General features: G+C 46.0%; 1 protein-coding gene across 1 annotated transcript in view; it reads right to left on the reverse strand.

Moving 5' to 3' along the window:
- The window catches only part of Myo5b (myosin VB), a 295029-nt gene that overhangs the window by 92623 nt on the left and 181151 nt on the right, over positions 1–21255 (reverse strand). Inside the window, exons 10-12 of the mRNA XM_042675118.1 lie at positions 16417–16682; positions 6686–6767; positions 5888–6028 (exon numbers count right to left, since the gene is read on the reverse strand). Of these exons, the coding sequence (XP_042531052.1) occupies positions 5888–6028; positions 6686–6767; positions 16417–16682 (489 nt within the window). The remainder of the gene's footprint in view (positions 1–5887; positions 6029–6685; positions 6768–16416; positions 16683–21255) is intronic.

Below are 21255 nucleotides of genomic sequence, written 5' to 3' on the forward strand. Positions count from 1 at the left end.
AGATGCTGCCCCAAGCCTGAGATATCACTACGGGTCAACAAAACAGCTGACAGAGCCAGGCTGGGTGGCGTATACCTTTAATCCCAGTTACTTGGGCGACAAAGGCAGGAAAGTTTTGAGTTCAAGACCAGACCAGGAAAAGTTTGTAAGACCCTCTCACAAACAAAAACAAACAAACACACACACACACACACACACACACAAACAACCCACACAAACAGGCTGGGGTCATGGCTCAAGTAGTAAGTAGAGCGCTTGCTTAGAGCATGCAAGGCTATCAGTTCAGAATCTAGAACTGTTTTTCCTTATCCTATTCTACCTACCCTCCTCCACTGGCACTCCAAACCGCCACCGCCATGTGATAGAAGGCAGACTCAATGTGAGTGCTAAGGACCTCAAGGCCAGTTATCCTCTCTGCCTCTTTTTCTTGTTATCAATGAACGCCATCTCAGCCCCTGGCTATCCTGTTCCACCCCATACCTCAGAGGCTCTCTGGGGCCTCCCCCAGTCCTGCTGCTCTCTCAGGTCCCCCAGAGGGGCACCCTCTCACCAGCCCACTCTGTGCAATACTAACAACTTGAAAGGGAGGAGGGAGCTGGCTCCTTCGCCACACCTGGCACCATCCCAGGTGCCACTGGACACCTCTACCTCCACTCTACCTCCCTCAGCAGAAAAACTCCAGGCAGGCCCAACACCATCCATCCCGTCCACTTCTTTACTGGCAGAGCTCATTCATCAACTCATCCTCCCTCCCTGAAGCCCCGCTGATCTAACTTAGAATAACAGAGAGCTGCTGCTGCCAAAATAGAAGAAAATAAATAAAGAAGACCAAGTCTCCCTTGGAGAATACCTTCAGTGGATTAACACTCTGCTCCTAGCTCTAAGTGGGGGTTGACCCGGCAATTTTTCCATCTCATTTATGGCCCTGACCTCAGCAAGCACACTGGAGACTCAATTATTCCCTTTGCCATCCCAGGGCAGTGGTTCCCACCTGCCTCCATCCTCCCCAGGCTCCCCGGCCTTCTCTCGCAGATGCCGCATCTCCTCCTTCATAGGAAAACAGAGGCTGCGGCTCTAACATCAGAGTCCTCTGCATCCAGTCTCACCCACCTACCTTCTTTCCCTCCCAGCCAACGTCACACACCCGTACCCCTGCCTCCTGGAAGGCCTCACCCCCTGCCCTCTGCTCCTGCTTCGCAGAGCTATGCCTCCAGGAAGGAGCTCAAATATGGCCTCTCCTCCACTGATCGAGAAATTGAATCTTTGTCCAAGGACTTTCCTGGGAGTGTTCCGCCCGCCAGATGCCAGGCAGCCTCTCTTCCTGCATGGCTGCTGAAAACCCTTTCTCCGCTGCCTGCCCCCCTTCACTTCCAACTGCCCATGCCAGGCTCTTTCTCCACCCTGGCTTCTGGAGACTTTCAGGGCCACTGAGAAAAATTGGGATTGGAATAGTCAATTCTGAGAGCAAGCTGACTCAGGAGAGGACGTAGGAGGACAGTGCACCCCCACCCCCCGCCTGTGTCACCACAGAGCCCTAACAATGGTAGACTCACTAGGAAGGCCCGCTCAACCCATCTCTTCAGGCTGGGTTTTATGAAATGAAAGAACCCCAGGTTGGGGCTGGGAAGGTGGCTCAGTGGTAGAGCGCTTGCCTTGCATCCATGAGGCCCTAGGTTTGATTCCGCAGCACCACATAAGCAAAAAAAAAAGAAAGAAAAAAAAAGCCGGAAGTGGCACTGTGGCTCAAGTGGTAGAGCGCTAGCCTTGAGCTGAAGAGCTGAGGGACAGCGCCCAGGCCCAGAGTTCAGGCCCCACGACCGGACCCCAAAAAAAATTTAAAAAGAACCCCAGGCAAACCTGGCCATCCCTGCCCAGGCCTGCCTTTGAATACCCCAGCATTCTTTGGTACTGGCAGTCTCTATTTGTATTCACTACACTTCCCCCCAGGAATCAGGCATCATGACCAGGACATTTCTGTTACCCATGAGGAAGAGGAAGCATGCAGTGACCCCTCATGTCTAACCAGCCCGGCTGAGTTTGTTCCCCCCAGGAGGTAGCAGCGGTCTGTTGCATGGCACTCAGAGGACAGAAAACGCCCAGTCTGAATGCAGCTTAGGGGAGGGCAGGTGCCAGGCTGAGGCCCCACAAGGCAGCCTTAAGGGCAGAGGGTTGGTCAGAGCAGCATGGAAGAGAACATTTTCTACGTGTTACACCCTCATTCCCGCCCTCGCGGATAACCAAGGGACAAGCTCTATTGTTTGTGAGTTTGTTGGGGTCTCACTATAAATACGGAGGCTTTCCCACTGGGAGGAACCTGAGCGGTTTAAGGTTCTGGTTCTCATGCTTCCCCAGCAGCTTCCCAGGGGAGAACCACCCCTGGTGCTGCCCCATTAAGGCCACAGCGCCCACCCACACTCACATTTCTAAAGGAAAGCCCAGCTCTCAGGGTGCCTGCCACCACACAGCTTCCCCCAGAAAAGTGATTGCCCCCTGCTTGCTTTACACCTTGAGTCCAATTCTCACTTGGCTTTGCATCCTGTCACGTGGAGGTCACAGAACTCAATTCTTCACAGTGTGACCTCATTATTCTCTCTCCTTCTGCACAGGATCTGAGAGATGAGGGCTGTGTCTCAGCAGCATCTGCCATCAACAGGGTCGGTCCCAAGGGATGCCAAGGTGCCCAGACGCAACCAACTCTATGAACCAATCCTCCAACCTGCTTAGGCTCCGGCTCTGTGGGCATTCCCAGAAGGGCCTAGAAGGTTCTCAGTTTGTCTTAACTCAGATTGATTGTAGTATGACCTCCACATGGTAAAAATGCACTTTTCATTTGGGATTCATTTTGACAGATGCAGTAACAACTGCTGGCTTAAAAGTCAACAGTTATTAGAGGTTGCATCAGATTATCCTTACCCATTCCCATTTCCCAGACCAGGAGGAACTGCAATCAATTTCCCACACTGCAGACTTTTTTCTGAATCCTTAACTTGGTGCTCACCTTGCCTCCTATGCCACACCTGTGATTTTAGCCACTAGTAAACTTAAAGGAGTCACTTTGTGGAACGACCTAGCATCTTGGCACTCTGAAACCCCACCAGCTCAATTAGCAGGAAACCCAGGATTTGGCAAACCCCATATCTAAGGAGTTCATGGGGTAGGGAAGCCTTGTGTGGAAACAAAATGGTTCGATACTGGTCTGAATGAGCAACTCTGCTCTTAGTTCTGTTCAGCTGTTATTCTGCTACGCCCAGAGGTGGCCCATGTCCCTTTCAGCTGTTATGGAACCCTGACTCCAACCAAATTCAGGTTCTGCCCACAGACTTCTCTGGGCCCTACCTGGGTAGAGCACCTTCAAGCACAATCATTGCTCCTCCCTGGCTGCTCAGCAGTGAGGCCCCTTCCCCCCTCTCCTGAGGGCTTTCCCCTCAATATGGGGGTATCTGAGAGTGTATATTACATTCTTGATGTTTAATGGATTGCAGTAGCAATGAAACATTCCTATATAATATTGTGTGTGTGTGTGTGTGTGTACACATAGTACTGGGGTACTGGGGCTTGAAATCAGTGCCTGGAGCTCTCTCCCAGCTTTTTTGCTTATAGTTGGTACTCTACTACATGAGTCAGACCTCCAGTTAGTGTTTTGCTGGTTATAAGTAAGAGTCTTGAGGATTTACCTGGGTTTGAATCTCATTCCTCAGATCTTAACCTTCTAAGTAGCTAGGATTATAGCCATGAGCCAACCATGTCTGGCTGAAACAGACTTTAATTTCCCCATAACTTCCATAAAACAAATTCCAGTAAGGACCTGATGTGGACTCAGAAGGAAGGCAGAAGACAGGAAGGTTAGGCTGTCAAGTCTAGGGACTGGGGAGGTTATGTTCATCGTGCATTTGGAAATTTGTTTCCACAACTGCTGGCTGCTTTGACTGTCACCTACTCTCAGAAACATTTGCTCCCAGCTGGGCCCTGCTCTGGGGTCCCCTCTGGGATTGTGTCCTCACCTGAGGACAGCAGTGTACAGTGTGACCACCTGACTCTACACAGCTGTGCATTGAAATCAGTGTTCCCATCGCTCTGGTTTGACATTCCCATGGAAAGCGGTAACTCTCAGATCCTCAAATGACAAGGTAAAAGAAACCCACAAGCATCTCTCTTTTGCTGGCTAACATCAGGGTAAATCACTCCTAATCTACATCATCAAGTAGCCACAGAATGGTCATCCTGAAGAAACTGAAGTGCCTCTGAGAAGCTGTGAGAACGTAGAAAAGGTGAAGCCATGACCTCTGCAGTCACAGCTTGCAATTAGTTCACACTTTATCACAGAATTGGGTAGCCTGGTGTAGAATAAGCATCCCATACCCTGGAATCTTAGTTATGCGTGACCTTGACCTTGACCACCACAAGAGAGGAGAGTGAAGAACTGGAACCTATCTTGAGCAAAATGAAGGGTGGCACACAAGCCCAGCACCCCAGAGCCTGTGTTGCACATAAGACTTGGAGTTGTCTTCCAGTTTTAAGGGTGGCGCTAGACAAGATGATTACTGCTAGGAATCTCAAAAGAGCATGTTCCTGTCTGAGCATGCTCAGAAGGAGAATGTGGGCAGTGGACACTGACCTAGGAAAGCGAGTGAGGAGGGAAGACAGGAGGACCTGGGTTGTGACTATGTCCATTTAATCAGTGCCACTCAGCTCAGGGACAATTGTTTTACCCTGTCTGGAACTTGTCATGTTAAAAAAGCCTACATAAGCACCTGATACACTGAGAAATTATTCTTGCGGTGACACTGACTTTGAAGATAAAGCCCATGTTTCTAAGATAGTGAAAAGCGGTTAGGAGATAAGAATGTGCCAGCTGTAGGAGTCTGTGTATTTTCAGTGTTTTCTATTATTTTGTTAACCTTTCCTTTTCATTTCAAAGACAGCAAAATAAAAAAGAACCCTCCAGGAAAAGAAATTCTTCCTCTTTCCTTACTACTAAGCCACATTCAACATTCAACTTTAACCAGCAAGATTTGGAAGAATAGTCAAAGCAATGGGTGTTTACCTTTCAAGGGCTAAAATCATGTGGCATCTACACCTTCTGTTAACATTTCTATCATTGAAGGAAGGATTCAGTGTGTGGTATGTATATATATATATATATATGTATATATATATTTCCTTCTCTCTTGATATATATTATATATGGTATGTATATATATATGTATATATATATATATATATATATACACACACATATATATAGTGAGAGACAGAGACAGAGAGAGACACAGAGAGAGACAGCTCCCTCTCTCCAGATCACCAAGCCCACTTACCTACATTTCACAGAACAGGAAACTAGACACCAAAGAAATCAGGTAGCTGACAAAAGTGAGATCAAATTGTCCTATATTCAAAGAGTGCAAGTGTTCTGCTGATAGTTCAACACTTTCCCCGTCACAGCAGGTAAAATGCATAAAATCCTGATGGGGGATACCTATGGATTTCCTGCTACGATACCATGCAGCTCCAGGACTCACAAGCTATCTGATCCTGTAAAGGTTAATTATGGGCTCTTGAACCCTTATCTTTTAGGGACATCCATGACATCTTCTGGCACATAGGACATCTGAAGGACCAACTCAATTCCCCTATTCATATTATTCCAACCCCTACCATGCATTTTCTATAAAAGGAGGGTCATGTTTACCAGCACCGCAACACCTGCCAGTCACATTCAACATGCTACCCTCTAGTATGTAGAATAGACACTTCTAGAACCCAGAGGCCAGATAATCACAGACTAAATTCCAACTTTGAAATCTCACATGTTCCCTTGCACTACAAGGTGCCCTCTAGTGCCCAAGTCTAGAACTGAACTAATTCAATGATGGTGCTATCATTTTACCTTACATTCTTCATCCAGTAGGTCCAGAATACCCAGCTTAGCTTCTATGAGGTCAATACAAGGTTGGTTATCATAAAAATCAATCAAGGTCCAAGGGATCTGCTCCTTCATGTATTCTTCTTGCTCCAACTTGAACACGTGCTAGGATGGGAAGTGGAAGGTCCAGGTGAGCAAACTGCAGACAGACTCTGACATTCTCTTCCCTAGTTTGCAGTGAGTTCTGAGTCCTGGAGGACGGCAGATAACTACCAGAAAAGACTTGGGCACTAAGTCATTGTCAGGACTGCAAAACAGAAAAACTCAGTGGCACAATTTCTGAATCCTGTGTGACCCCTATGATACCAAAGATTGCATATGGGGCCTTTTATTCATTCAGATAGGGTCTAGGGCTTTTGCCCAGGTTGGCCTTAAGACTACAAACCTCCTGTTTCCATCTCCCAGGTAACTGGGATTGTAGTTGTAAGCACTGAACCCTGCTGATTCTAGTATAGTTTAATTGTCCTGTTTGTTGTGGTGGCCCCAACTAATCACAAGAAGTTCCATAGCTGCCCTGTACCTGTTAGATACTCTGGGAGCCCAGCTAAGAGGAATGGGGTCAAAGCTGAGGAAGGGATCATTAACCCTTCAACACAGCTGCCCGAGTCACACTTCTTCCCTACATGAGAAGAGCTAGTTCCAAAGGTTGGGGGCGTGAGAATGGGAAAGGGAGGTCCTGGCAAAGCTGAACACATCACTACAAGTAGAAAGCAAGCAAGGCCCGCTCCATCTCCATCTCCCAAGGCTATAAGCCCAGCCTACCGAGTTGAACTGCTGCTGGAGCTTTTCGTTGGCATAGTTGATACAAAACTGCTCGAAGCTGTTTACTTCAAAGGTCTCAAACCTGGGGACAGAAAAAGATGAAGATTAAGGTAAGAAACATTCTTTTATTGGAAGGAATTACCAAAAATGTCCTTCAACAAGGGCACTTTTTCTCCCCTGTGTGAGTTGCTACCAAGGGCATGACAATTGGACCCATGTCTTCAACTTCATAGGCTGTTATCCTAGAAGGAGAGTTACTATGTCAAAGAACACTGCTTCTTCAAAGGCAAAAGTGAATTTCCAGGAATGGAAAACTAGTTTACACGATCACTTTTACCTTCCCCATATACCGAAGTGTCAATCTAACCCTGGTCAACATTGTTTTAATGCTCTTCTTAAGAGCTTACACATAATATAATCATCAATGCTTTATATATTTCAATACATTTTAACAAAATGTCATAGATTCTAATGCAGATAGAAATACAGATAAAGAACATTTTGCTTATAGAGAATGCTTTCATTACCTGGAAAGTTCCCCTTGTGATCGATTTAGGGCAGTTGTCCCTGCTCACAGTGACTGAGAGTATTAATGTACCATAGTTCTTAGGTCAAAAGTGCATATTAGCTTTTAGAAACCCAGGTTACTCGGGATAGAAGGATGTCCTTGAATGTCCATTTCCTTGGAATTAATAAGAGTTAAACATTTCCTAGTTCACTCAAACTAGTCAGCTGTGCTTCGTGAACTCTCTGTGATCCTTGGCCAGGTTTGTTGGGTTTTAGCATTACAGAAGACGTATTTGAGCTCTTCATACTTTAGAATATCCACACTTTTCATTGCTCAGCTCAGGTGTTTGCCCTGTAGCTGAAAGCTGGGAGTGGAGGGGCATCTATGCAGAGAAGGGTAGGTGGGTGAGATCTGGCGCAGCAGAAGGATGAGGGAGCAGCACTATTGGGCTTGGATTTTCCCCTAGGCAGCAAGAGATTCTGGAGGATTTCGAGTTATGACATTCAGATATATACCATAGAGACTGGAATGAGGAAACATGATTAGGGGAATGTGTGCAAATATGGAGGCAGGATGAGGAAGGAATCATTCCTGGAGTAAAAAGCCTGGCCAAGCTAGGGCTGGCCACACAACAGAAAGCTCTCAATCCTTAAAGATGTTGCAGGAAAGTAGCGTTCAAATGACCCTCAGAGTGTGCAGATAAAACTCACTTATGCAACTAAGTGCATGTCACTCACCAAGCCAGCAACATGAACAAGCTGGAAGTCTTAAGTTTCACATGAGTTGGGCCGAACTTATGCAATGAACAGTGGCATCCGGCCAAGGGATGATGAGAGGCAGAAATCAGAGAGGAAGAGGCACCTTGGCTTCATTCACACAATGGACTGCAAGAGGCTGCAGTGGCCCTGCTTGAGAGCCTACAGGGCACTAAGGCCAAGGGCTTCCCAAGTTCTCCTTTAAAGCTTACAACAAAGGGAGCCTGCTATTTATCCCTCCCTCTAGCTCAGGAACCTCAGGCATGTAGAAATTTAGTAGCCTGCCTAAAGTCAGGGGCAGAAGGCAGAAGAACAGTTGCATCTACACAGTCTGACTTCTGAAATCAGTCTTATTCATTCAGAGAGAGGCAAACATTTCATCAAAAACGAAGACAGCAGGGTACTGGTGGCTCACTGTAATCCTAGCTACTCAGGAGGTTGAGATCTGAGGATTGTAGTTGAAGCCAGCCCAGACAGAAAAATGCATGAGACTTTTATCTCCAATAACCTATTTTTTAAAAAGCCAGAAGTGGTGCTGTGGCTCAAATAGTAGAGCACTAGCCTGGAGCAAAAGAAGCTCAGGGACAGCACCCTGACCCTCAGTTCAAGCCCCAGGGCTAGCACCAAAACCAAAACAAAGACAAAAACAAAAAACAAAGGAAGCAAAGCAGAGTGTCAATGGCTCATGTGTCTAATACTAACTACCCAGGAGGCTGAGATCTAAGAAGTGTGATTTAGAACCAGCCCAAGTGGACAAACCTGTGAGACTCTTATAGCCAAATTGCCACCAGCAAAAATCTAGAAAACAGAGGGTATGATTCAAGTGTTCAAGTGCCATCCATGAGTGAAAAAGCCATGAGTCAGGGCTCAAGGCTCTGAGTCTAAGCGCCAGGTCTGGCACAAAAAGGAAGAAAAGAGGGCGGGGCGCCAGTGGTTCACGCCTGTAATCCTAGCTACTGAGGAGGCTGAGATCTGAGGATCACAGTTCAAAGGCAGCCTGGACAGGAAAGTCTCTGAGACTCTTATCTCCAATAAACCACTACAAAACCAGAAGTGGCGCTGTGGCTCAAGTGGAAGAGCGCTCGCCTTGAGCTGAAGAGCTGAGGGACAGCGCCCAGGCCCAGAGTTAAAGCCCTACAACCGACAAACAAAAAAAAGGAAGAAAAGATGACTTGGACAAGTTTTGGACAAGGATGAGTTCGCAGAAGGGGAGGTACCCAAGACATGGGGAATGAGAGAGGCAGGGATATTACAAAGGCCTTTATCACCTTCAACCACCGATCCTGTTCTTCAATATAGACAACTACATTTTCTCAGTCTTGTATATGGCATCATTCATGCCCTTCTAAATGCTGTCTTTCCTAAGTGCCATTCTCATATAGAAATGTGCTGTTGCTCTGGTGAGTACTGGGGATGGTGATAGTGGTGAGTCCTTGTGCAGAGGTGCCAACACGAACAGATGCATTAGATTCCCAACAAGGCTGGGTCAGCGCCTGCAAATGATCAGACCTCCCCACACTCACCTCCATACCTCCTTGCTAATACATGGAAAAGAAGGAAATGATCTTGAGGTTAAAGGCATCAACGGCTTAGAGACAGCCACATGGAAACACAGCCTTTGCCTGGCTTATGTGGAAAAAATAATTGTAGATGAAGAAAACAAGATAATAGAACCAAGTCTGTGCTAGGACAAAGATCACCATCCTCAAGTAGGCAGCAGAGGTGCTGTCTCACAGTCATTAGTACGAGATTGCAATGCCTGCTCCCTCCCACCATCCCTTTCCCAACCCAGATGGCAGTTCTACAGGCTGAGTTATATCACTTAGAACCTTATTCCATCCATTCTTCTACCTAGTAAGAGGCTGCTGATAGGAGCTATGCCCAAAGGAAATTGAATTAACATAACCTACAAGGAAGATAAAAGAGCCACCCCAGTAATTAGTCAGATGATAGTGCCAGGGTGTGCTGGCAGAGTTCATAGGGAGCTCCACAGACAGAGAAATTAAGTATCTCCTACTTGTCATTTTCAAAAGGTTTACCTTGGTAGTGCGGCACACAGAACACTCAAATTAATTTGAGATGGCTGAAATTAGCTCATAATTTCTGTATTTCTAAGATAGCTGGTAACGTTTCTTCTGCCACCTAGCACAATTACTGTAATGCTAGAGGGCCAGCAATGCATGAGGGCCTCGGCTAGCTCAGAAAATGACTAAGATGACTGACCTCAGAAAGACACAGCTGGGAGGGAGAAGACAGAGCAATTTCTTTACAATGGAATTATATTTGTAGTAATTCTTCCTATCCACAGAGATGACTTTTAAAAATAAACACACTGGATCAATCTCTGGTTGATAGCATTAAGATGTCACAGAAATTTATATACTAGGGGAATTAGATATTGCCTATACAATCAGTGATGAAAATGTTCGACCCAAATCCTTAGATGGCAGGCATGTCAAACCTAGAACAAGGCCAAGGGGTTTGATATCTGCACTCCTGGTGGTATACTCACCACTCTACTCCAAGTTCCTTCCATTCTTAAGATTTAAATGGAAAAGTATGCCATTTCCTTTTATTCTATTCCAATTTCAGGGTGCAGTGAGTTCTACCAATGCCTCTAAAAGTAAGGATGCAGAGTGAACCCTCAATAACAAGACATCTGTCACTCTGAATTAATTATGTGCATCCAAGAATCTTTGCTCCATGGCCTGGAGAACCAATAGAGGAGCCATGTGCTGCCTGAAAAGGCCAGGCAACAGTTCTCTCCCTGGAGGTGAGTCAAAAGAACAAGGGTATCTGGCTGAGCAATGTAAAGACATGGGATACAGTGTTTACCTGCAAAGTGGAGCGGTCAGATGACACACAGGAAAAATAACATAAGGGAGAAACATCTAGATGAGTCTTTTGAAACAGAATCATCTTGTGCTGGCATAACCCAAACATTCTTTCTATGCTCAAGTCCACGAATTCTCACAGACATCTGGGGTCTACTGGAGAGGCCAACCCTTTGATCAGTCTACCATGTTATCTGGGGTTGCTATCTGTAGGAGTTGGCAGGACTAGAATTGTGTTCCTGTACATCTCTGTGCCTAGATGCCCCTCCCTGTTCTTCCCCCAAGAGAGAACAGTCCAGGGTAGTGCACACACACAAAGCCAAGAACAGCCATTCTTCAGGATCTTGATCCATTCCATTTGCCATACGACTTGATTTCTGGCTCCTCTTCTTCATTGCTATGTCTCTGGTGCCAAGTTGAAAGTAGGGAGAGTACAGAGTAAGCCCCATAGGATCATGTCTGCAAGGTCTAAGAAGACTAGGGTCAGCCATGCATATCTACCTTGAAGCAGGCCTGGACATCTTCTGGGCAATTCAACAAAGGCCAGTACCCACAGGATAGGGGATAAATGAGCTTCTCTTTCATTTTTTTTCACATTCATCAGAGATGAGCTCTGAGTAACTATAGTAGGAATGTTAAAATGACTTATAACTTTATTTTGAAGAAAAATACCAAGAAAATAATAATACCTTCTATTTCCTTTAAAACAATGAAGGAAAAAGAGTATCTAGGAAGTTTACTTAAAATATATCCATCTATATTTGCAAAATATGTTTGCAAATCATATTTCTAGTAAGGGGTTAATATCCAGTATAGGCAAGAAAACACCTACAACTTAATAATAAAAATTATCTGAGTTAGAATTGGGTGACTCTTCCAAAATTTCTCCAAAGAAGTTGTACAAATGGTTAAGAGGCACATAATAAGATAACCAGTCCCACTATCTATTAGAAAAATGCAAATCAAAATCACAATCCAGGGTTACCTTGCACCCAGCAGGTTGACATATTATCAGAAAATAACAAGTGTAAGCAAAGATGCGGGGAAATTGGGTCTTTCTTCGCAGTTGGTAAGAATAGAAAATGATATAGCAAGTTTCCCCCCAAATTATCCTATAACTCAGCAACAATTTCTAAGCATATATCCAATAAATTAAACAGCAGAACCTGGAAGACATTTTTGCATATCCATGTGCATTTCAGCATTATTCACAACAGCCTAGAGATGGGAACAACCCAAAATAATGTGCATTGTTGGATGTGATGGACAGAATTAAACAGAATGCTGTAGATATAAACAGTATAGCTAGCATGAACCCATGAGTCCAAATCCTAGTACTGCAAGCAGGCGGGCAGGTAGGAAGGAAAGAAGGAAGGAAAGATAAACAGATGGATGGACTGGAGTGGTATGCTAATTTAGCATAAGGGAGTGTGCTAATTGAGTATTAGGAAATAACACAGGATTGAAAAGTGCACAACATCCTAGAAAATCTCATTTTTTGCTTTCTGGAACCCAAACTTCCCTATTTCCTGCCCTGAGTCTCTCTTCCACTGTTTCTCAGTATAATGCATCAATCTATTACACTCTGCTTTAGTCTGATAGTCTCCCAAGTAACTGCCCTCAGCAAGAACAGGCTGGCCATAGCTAAAGCCCCCTGCTATCTTGGCACTTTAAAGACTGAAGCCAAAAACAAGAAACTGTGTTTACCCGAAATTGAAACCATTTGTTTCTTGTTGCCTCAGGAAAGAAGAGGAATAAAGGATTAAGCTCACAACTAATCGAGCCCATAGAGGCAAGTGCTGGCTAAGGGAACACGAAAAGGAAACTCCAGCCGAAAGCTGCCAGCTCTCCTCTATTAATGTCCATCCCTCCCTGGTCAGACATCCCTGTAGGCAGGCTCATGGACCCTTAGTTAAGAAGAACAGCTTGGATTGGCTAAATTGCTTTGGGTATTGCTTGCTTTGCACATTTTTTGGAGCTGGGATAAGGGAGCAAGACAAAGAAAAGCTATCTTTATACCAGGGTACTGGGTATAAGGTCTGAAATTGCTTAAGAGGCTATGGGACACCATAGTCTTCCTGCAGGCAGTCCATGCTCACTTTCTCATCTACCAGTTGGAACAGGACAGTGGGCAGAGATGTGTGGTATAGTGTTGGCTTGTGTATGGCTTGCTTATTCATACATATGTGTGCATGTCAGGGTTTGTTCATTATGGGCGTTTAGTAGTAACATTTTAAACATTTATAGCAAAGTGTAGGGCAGCTTATCCACAAATCACGCATTTTAGTTCCATCTCTAGAATGAGCTTGACTGGTGGGTCAATAATGCCCCAGCAAGGCACTGTAGATCATCTAAAGACAGTCATATCGATGGAAAAAATTAATGTCCACCTATTGGTGGTGACAGAAGAACAAATCACTCCATTCTTATTTCCTAGCTTTATGCATTTCTAGCCTGGGAGGAAGACAACTCCTTAGTCTTTCCCTCTTAGCAAACAGGGTTAACTGGACTCAGAAACACATTCTGCCATCTTTCATTTTCTCTCTGGTTTCCATTCTTGACACTTTTAACAAGGAGTAAAAAAAAAATCAAATATGTCTGCCCAAAGGCATCCTTTATGGTTACTGCTATATACAGCTAATAAAAAATGAGACAATGGATAGGTGTTCTGCTCTCTCTCCAGTGGTTGGTAGTTAGAGATATTATTTTGGCCTCCAAAATAATAAGGCTAAAGTCTCCTGATGCTCCCTAGAGAGAATTACATCCCACAGGAAACCTAACAACTGGCATTAGGTCCAAAAGAGGAGGAAGATGGTTAGAGAAGGTGAGAGATGGGGCATCAAATGTTCTGCCCCCTTCCAGGTAAATAGGAGATGACCACATTAAAAGCAAGACAGATTGAGTAGTTTCTATGAGGTATCTGAAGCTCACAAGCAATAAGGCAGACAAGACAGCATGGGTGGAAAGGGAGATGACAGTGATCACTTTGCACACTTTATCCCATGTCCTTCATTTTCTTCCAGAGTTGAAACTATTTTCTGGTAGAAGCATGGATCAAAAGGTAGAGCATCTGTCTGGCAAGCACAAGGTCCTGGGTTCAAAGTTGCCAAAAAGAAAAAGGGAAAAGAATGATGACATAGGCCTAATGAGACCTGATGGACCACATTAATACCTGCCTCTCTGTTTTAACAGTTGGGTTTTTATCCCAGAGTTCCTTAACCATTCTCTGACTAGAAGAAAGAGGCTGAAGCAGTCCATGTGTGTGCAGTAACTTCCTGCAGACAAATTAGCTGTGAAGGAGTATGTGTACACATACTTAGCTTTTGCAAGTAGCCTTGTGATACTCAGAGAGATACCCTTGGGCCAACATGATGTATTTTTTCCTCTTCTTCCTAGTCAAAAGAGTGGTGAGAATAGAAACGAGAGAGAAGATGAAAGATGTATGATGTTTTCTTGGGTACAGTTAACTCCCAAGTAGACAGAAGTCTTCTTAACCCTGGTTCTAGCTTGTATACAACTCATTCCCTTGACCTCTACTTGCAGCGTTTGACTACTCTCCAGGAGAAGAGGAGATCACTCCAGGACATGGTTGGAAAGAAATAGATTAGCTTTAGAGAGAGAAGCAGTATTGTTTTTTTAAAAAAAGAGAAAACAACAGAGATTGCCTAGAAGGAAACAACTCTCTACATGCTCACCAGTGGCTGGGTACTGTTGGACTGTGCTAGGGCTTCCTCTCCTGAGAAGCTGTCAGATGCTCCAAAATGATAGACACATATAGGTTAGGAGTTGACACTAAAACCAGCAGATTGACCCTCTGGTCTGTTGCTGAATGTATTTCTCTAACCATACATCAGCCTTCCCTTGGTATAGTTGTAAGACCTTAGAGAAAATAAGCTCAATTGGAAAAATAGATGCAAATATAAGCACAAGCCCACTTGAAGCCAGAAGCCCAGCTCCCAAAGGCCTCCCATGGATGGGCAGACAGACTGTCACTGGGCTTCTCCAGGGAGGAAGTAACTGCCTACTTAGACTCAAGGCACTGGGATCAGAATCCACAAGGTATGCTACTTGCCATATCAATAGCATGAAGTCATAATGTTTTTACATGCTATTAACAAAAATGAATCTGTATGCTAGTCTTTAGGAAGCAGAATTTCAGAAGAATTAGGATTCTTGCCCAGGCTGAGGGAACAAGATCAGATACTACAGTCTAGGATTCTTCAGCTCCTCCTTCAGGAATATAACACTACAGATTAGTGTTTTGGGAAACTCACAAAAATATTTGAGGTGGTTGGAATAATAATTCAGGATCAATTATTGATAGCCAGGCAGTAAGTTCCCAGAGAGTGACATTGTTCTGTGCTCTTGCAACAGCAGTGACAAGGACTGAGCACACAGCAACATACCTCACTGACCAGAAAGGAAAGGGGCAGGGACTGGCCTGGTCACTCAGCTCAAACCTCTTCTCCGACCTGCCTTTCAACAGCAACATTCCCCATGGTTCCCCTCTCCTTCTCATACTGGGGTTTGAACTCAGGATACAGTTGCTCTCCCTCAGCTTTTTTACTCTACCACTTTAGCCACACGTCTACTTCGCATTTTTGATGATTATTGAGAGGAAAAAAAAGAAGCTTACCAGCTTACAGACCAGGCTGTAATTCTCACATCTCAGCCTCCTGAGTAGCTAGGACTATAGGCATGAGCTACTGGCACCCAGCTAGTGGAACCTTTCTTACTTCATTCTCTATTTTCTTCCCTTTAAGAATCCAGTTTAAATCTTGCCTTCTCTCATAAAGCTTCCCCTACCTATGAAAACAAGTGTGCTCATTCTAGCCTTCAAACTCGATCAGCATAAAGCGCTTGAGCCTTGAGGGGCCCTTCTAGCATCTCCTCTGACGCTTCTGTGACTGACTTAACTTCAGCACGTTCCTGTGGCCTTAGCAACATCATAAATTAAGTGTCAGTCTTCCTCTCCATAACATAGGGTGAGCAAAGCCTCAGAGACATATGGGGAGAGCCTGTCTCTGTGTGGGGAAAGGGCTGCTTTGAGGGGATCCCCTTGTTCTCCAACCTCATCACGAGGCGGGTACCAGCTGAGTCTCAGCCCTGCTTAGCGGGCTGAAACTCAGCATTGCTATTCTTACTGAGCTGCACTTTGGTGGGTCTGGATTTCTATTTTGAGATCCAGGAGGATTCAATCTATTATTAGCTTAAATGAAAGAGGGCAGGACATTGATAAGGAAAAAAAAAGAAACTACCAGAGTATTGCGACCCTGATCATATAACTTCAAACAATTCCAAATGCATCTGCAAAGTGTCTCAGCGAGGGTGCACTACAGCTCAAATCTTCATGTGAAGCTACAGAAACTGGAGAATGGAGAGGGACTGTGATGTGTAGGCCCATTCAGCTAGTGGTGATAGCATGGATTCAGAGAGGCCATCTCCTGATGGCTAGGCAGGTACACTTCCCCCCTGCCACGCTGCCTCTCCCTGTGAAAAGCATGCCCTTATAAATAGAAGGCCTTTCAATTCACCTTGAGCTCCAAAAGGAAGAGAAATCTCAAGTGCAGGGCTGGGCAAAATGACAGTATTTAAATAACCACCCTAACTGCTGACATAGTCAAGAAGGCTTACCCATAGATGTCCAGGACCCCAATGAAGGAGTGCTGCTTCAGGGCGGTATGCAGGGCCTTGTTAATGTGTTCGACAATCCAGCTGAAAAGCTGGGCGTAGATGTGCTTGGCCAGGGCGTTGCGTGCATTGACCACCTGCTGCAGGGACATGGTCTTGACGTAGGTCTCCGAGGTGGTGACCAGCTTGCGATGGCACAGCCAGTGCTCCATCTGGCTGTGCTCCACCCCTAGCAGGCGGCAGAAGTTGTTCAGGTGTTCATCCTCGGGCTGGGGGTGGAGGGAGGGAAAACAGGATCAGGAGGGGTATGAGAGATAAGTTCCTTTCTCATGTTTTCTCTTTGCCCAAAGGGAAAACAAATTGAATTCCAGTCATCCCAGCACTATGGAACTCCATCCCTTTCTGCCCGCTGCAGTAGCTGTTAGCACACGCTGTGAAGCTTCACCTGCTAATGACTAAACTATTAGGGCTTTAAAAAACAAAATACCATCCGCCTCTGGCTCCCTCCTGTACTGCCAGGCTGTGGCTGAGTAGCCAGTAGGAGGGGCTGGCCTGAGTGAAGGGAGCAGAATGAGAATGGACAGCTCAGGAATAGAGCACACAGAGCCTGGTGCCAGAAGGCAGCAGGTGCACACCGAACAGACAGTTCACATCTGCCAAGGGCCACACGTGGCACTCAGCCACAGCCCAGAAAGAGGTTATCCTCCCACTCAGAAACCCTTCATATGCAAGTTCCAGGTCTTCCTAGCACAACACCTGAACTGAACCTCAGGTTAAGGCTGGAGGGCATTTTGGAGGCATGTGGTCCCTACCCCACTCTCAAAGCTTCAGATTCCTTTCTGTAATGTGGACCAGCCACTGCCTTCTGGGATAGCAGGATATGGACAATCGATCTAGGGGTTCTACATGCTTTTCCTTCAAGTTAGTGGTGGTGCCAATGGGTGTGTTCAGATGTGCTAAGTGAGAAACAGGCTGCTAGTCAGTTGACAACATCCTTCCCAGGAGTGATGGAACTACCCTCCACTTCCAAGCAGTGTATCTTCTATGCCAGCCACAAAACAGAGCTTTGTTTACATTCTTAAAGCACTTACTGTTTTGGGGAAAACGTTAATCAACAAGGAAATCAACAATCTATCAACAATGCTTGCAATGCTTGTACACACAGCAAAATTAGGGACCAGAGTTTGGGGAGGGAGGGAGAAAGAGAGAGAGAAGGAGAAGGGGAGGGGGGGAGGGGGAGAGAGAGGGAGAGAGAGAGAGGGAAAGGGGGAGAGAGAGAGGGAGAGAGAAGGAGAGGGAGAGAAAAAAGGAGAGAGCGAGAAAGAGAGAGGGAGAGAAGGGGAGAGGGGAGAGGGAGGGAGAGAGAGAGGGAGAGGGTGAAGGAGAGAGGGAGAGGGGGAGAGGGAGGGAGAGAGGGAGAGGGGGAGAGGGAGGGAGAGAGGGAGAGGGGGAGAGGGAGGGAGAGAGAGAGGGAGAGGGGGAGAGGGAGGGAGAGAGGGAGAGGGGGAGAGGGAGGGAGAGAGAGAGGGGGAGAGAGAGAGAGAGAGAGAGAGAGAGAGAGAGAGAGAGAGAGAGAGAGAGAGAGAGAGAGAGAGAACTGGAAAGAAACTGAGATTCCTCCAGCTTAAGATTCTGTTCCATCCTGGTAAAGCTGAGCCACAGCAGTGTGAAGGCTCACCCAGGTCCCTGACCCCTGCCTACTCTACCTTGCCACTAGCTCTAAGGTTGTCTCTAACGGTTGTCTCTAAGAGCCACACTTGAGTCTTGACTCTTGTTTACCCAAACAGCAGTCGTAATACCAGGCTTTTCAGCCCAGAGAAAACCAAAAGTTTCCACAGGGTCTTGTCTTTGCAAAAACATGTCAAGTTTTTTTTGGAAAATTCCTGCTGCCCCCTCAGGACACCCCGCAAAGCACCTGTGGCCCTCACAGATTCCTCATCCCAGTGACTCACACTCTCATCTCGGCACCTTGGAAAAGCTGTTATCCCAGCCTCCACTCTTCAGGGGAGTTTATTAACTGAGGCTGAAAAGGAATCCTTGAGAGCATAGTGTGCCCTATCCTAATGACTCTAAAGTGCATTTGGGACTCATTTTTTGAGAGACCACCTATAAGATTTAAATGGAGATTTGTTCAATGGACAGTAACACAGAAAGCTGTCATTTCACACAACATACTGTTTTGACATTTTCTTTTGCCCTACAGGTTTCTAAACTCTCTACTCAAAAATAAAAGTAAAATAGAATTTTGTGTGTGTGTGTGTGTGCGCGCGCGCGCGTGCGCCAGAACTGGGGCTTGAACTCAAGGTCTTGCATTCTTGTTTGGCTTTTTTACCCAATACTGGTGCTTTATCACTTGAGTCACAGCTCCACTTCTAGCTTTCTTGGTGGATAGAGATAAGAGTCTTATAGACTTTTCTGCTCTGGGTTGGCTTTGAACCTCTACCCTTTCAGATCTCAGCCTCCTAAGTTAGAATTATAGGCATGAGCAAAATAGTTGACTTTTAGAGAAGACCCTCCCCAAACCACAAAGACCAGTGTTTTTCCACAAAGTACTGATGTGGAATGGGAACACAGAGAACACCAACTGGATTTCCTCTCACCAGGCTAAACGCAGCCAAACTGGTCATAGTGGACCACATGAGGGGAGAAAGGGGAGAGAGAGAAAAGAGAGATCAGTCTTTGAAGGCGCAGATCATTCATCTAACCAAAGAACCCTTATGTTTCCAAGGGTTGGGCTCCCAGGAAAACCACTTCTGAACTGCTTCACCTCATTATTCAGATGAAGAAAATGAGGCTCAGTGAGATGCCCTGAAATGTTCGGAAAGGCTGGCTGGGTGTGGAGAGTCCTATCTTTTTCACCCCCTCAGAAGTGAGGGGTGTCGTGGCCACTTATGGCCGGCAGCCTTTCACTGTGCAGCCCTTCCCCTCCCCCGCCCACTGGGGCCAACATATGGGGTAGAGTTTAGACCCTGGGGACTGCTTGGCAGGCAACAAGTTCACAGGTGGCAAGTGTCCAATTTACTCATCTGACCCATTTCCAAGAAATTCTTAATTGCTAGGCACAGCTTTGCAGTTGGATTCCCTGACATTTAAATGGCCTGCCAGCAGCAGACACAGGCAATCCGAGGCCTGCTCTCAGGCACCCTCCCCTCCCTGATGATGCCCACTGTGAGTGCTTGCGGTGCAGAAGGACTCACAAGGGAACTTTCTAATAACCACCCAGGGACCGGTTTCCAGCTTGCTCCCACCGCTTCTGGATTAAAGGTGCTCACAGAAACTGATTTAACAACCTGAAATTACATTTAAGTATAATTAAGTGATGCTAAATCCTTTAAAAAATAGCCAGCATTATAGGTAGGAGATTAGTTTTATGGGCTCATATTGCCAAATTCAAGGGATAAATTGCTGGTGGCGTCCAAGTAATTGGATGCTATTGAATCTCCAGGGTAACTCTGGCAATCATGGAACACATTCTCATGCTTTAATTAAAAATCAGAACTACCGAGCAGAAGGTAAGCTGCTGATGAGTAGACAACCTTTCCAACAGGAGGCCCACTTCAGCATCTGAGAGTATACATTCCTGTGGTGGCTACCAGCAGCAACCATGTCATAATGCATTCCTGGAGCTCATACTTGGGTGAGGCATCATGTTCAGAATCACCAGTAAGTGGAGGATGGCTCAGTTCAAAGGCTCAGAGTTCCAGTAAGAAGTGACACTGAGGCTTAGCATGGCGGCTCACATCTATAACTCTAGCTACTTAGGAGATGGATATCAAGAAAATTGTGGTTTTATACAAGCCTGGGCCAAGAGCTCATGAGAGCCCCCACCTCAACCACTAAAGGATGGGTGTGGTGGCAAGCACCTGTCATTTCAGCTATGCTGGAAGCATTAACAGGAGTTGCACAATCCAGGACAGCCTGGGAACAGATGTGAGAAAACACGTGAAGAATAACTACAGAAAAAAAGCTGAGGTCATGGCTGAAGTGGTAGAATGTGTGCCTTGCAAGCATGAGACTCTAAGTTCCATACGCACTATTACCAACAAGACTGGTATAGGAGGAGACCATTGGCTGCATCACTGGCCATTTTGACCCTGGAGAAAGACAATTCATTCTCTAGGTCATAGGTTTTCCTCCCCTGTCCAATGAGCGAAGCTCTCAAGAACCACTGTGGCTCAACAAGAAGGGTAACTGTCACTACCTCACGTCATCAAGGGCTCTGAGCCCTTCCCACGCAGGGCTGCACTGACCTTCCTACTCACACTGCAGAGGAAGAAACAGACACAGGAAGGTGAGAGCTTTCCCGAGTCACACATGTAGAAAGTGGCAAAAGCAGGACTTGGACTCTGGCAGCCCCGACTCTGAATCATCACTCCCACGGTTCCTCGCATAGCGTAGACTCTGGGCCTGAGCTCTCCTTTGTAAATCTCCTTTGTGAGAATAGGGTTGTGCCCCATGGGCTCCACACTTCTCCATCCCAGGCTGCCTCCCACAGCCCATCAGCACCTGCATCCTCTGCCCACTCATCTCCATGGGTGTCTTGATAGTCCCACATTTGAACAGACACCACACGAACAACTCACAGGAAGAACAGGGCCCACAACAGATTTAGTCCTAGTGCTGATTAGGGAAAACAGTCACTCATCAATCATGAAGAAATACTTTCCTTCTTGCCTGCATGTCCTCAGCTGTCAGGTGCGGAGGATCAGCTGTAAGATCAGAGACATCAGGCTCACAGGCCCACTGCTGGCATTTCCAAAGAGACACCAGCTCTGTGTGGTGGTGCTATGACCTTGCTGGTTCTCCACTGACCCTTAAGACCTCTGACTGCCTCATCCATGC

The sequence above is a fragment of the Dipodomys spectabilis genome, unplaced genomic scaffold (genome assembly GCF_019054845.1).
Source record: "Dipodomys spectabilis isolate Male_0828 unplaced genomic scaffold, ASM1905484v1 ptg000024l, whole genome shotgun sequence".
NCBI lineage: Eukaryota > Metazoa > Chordata > Mammalia > Rodentia > Heteromyidae > Dipodomys > Dipodomys spectabilis.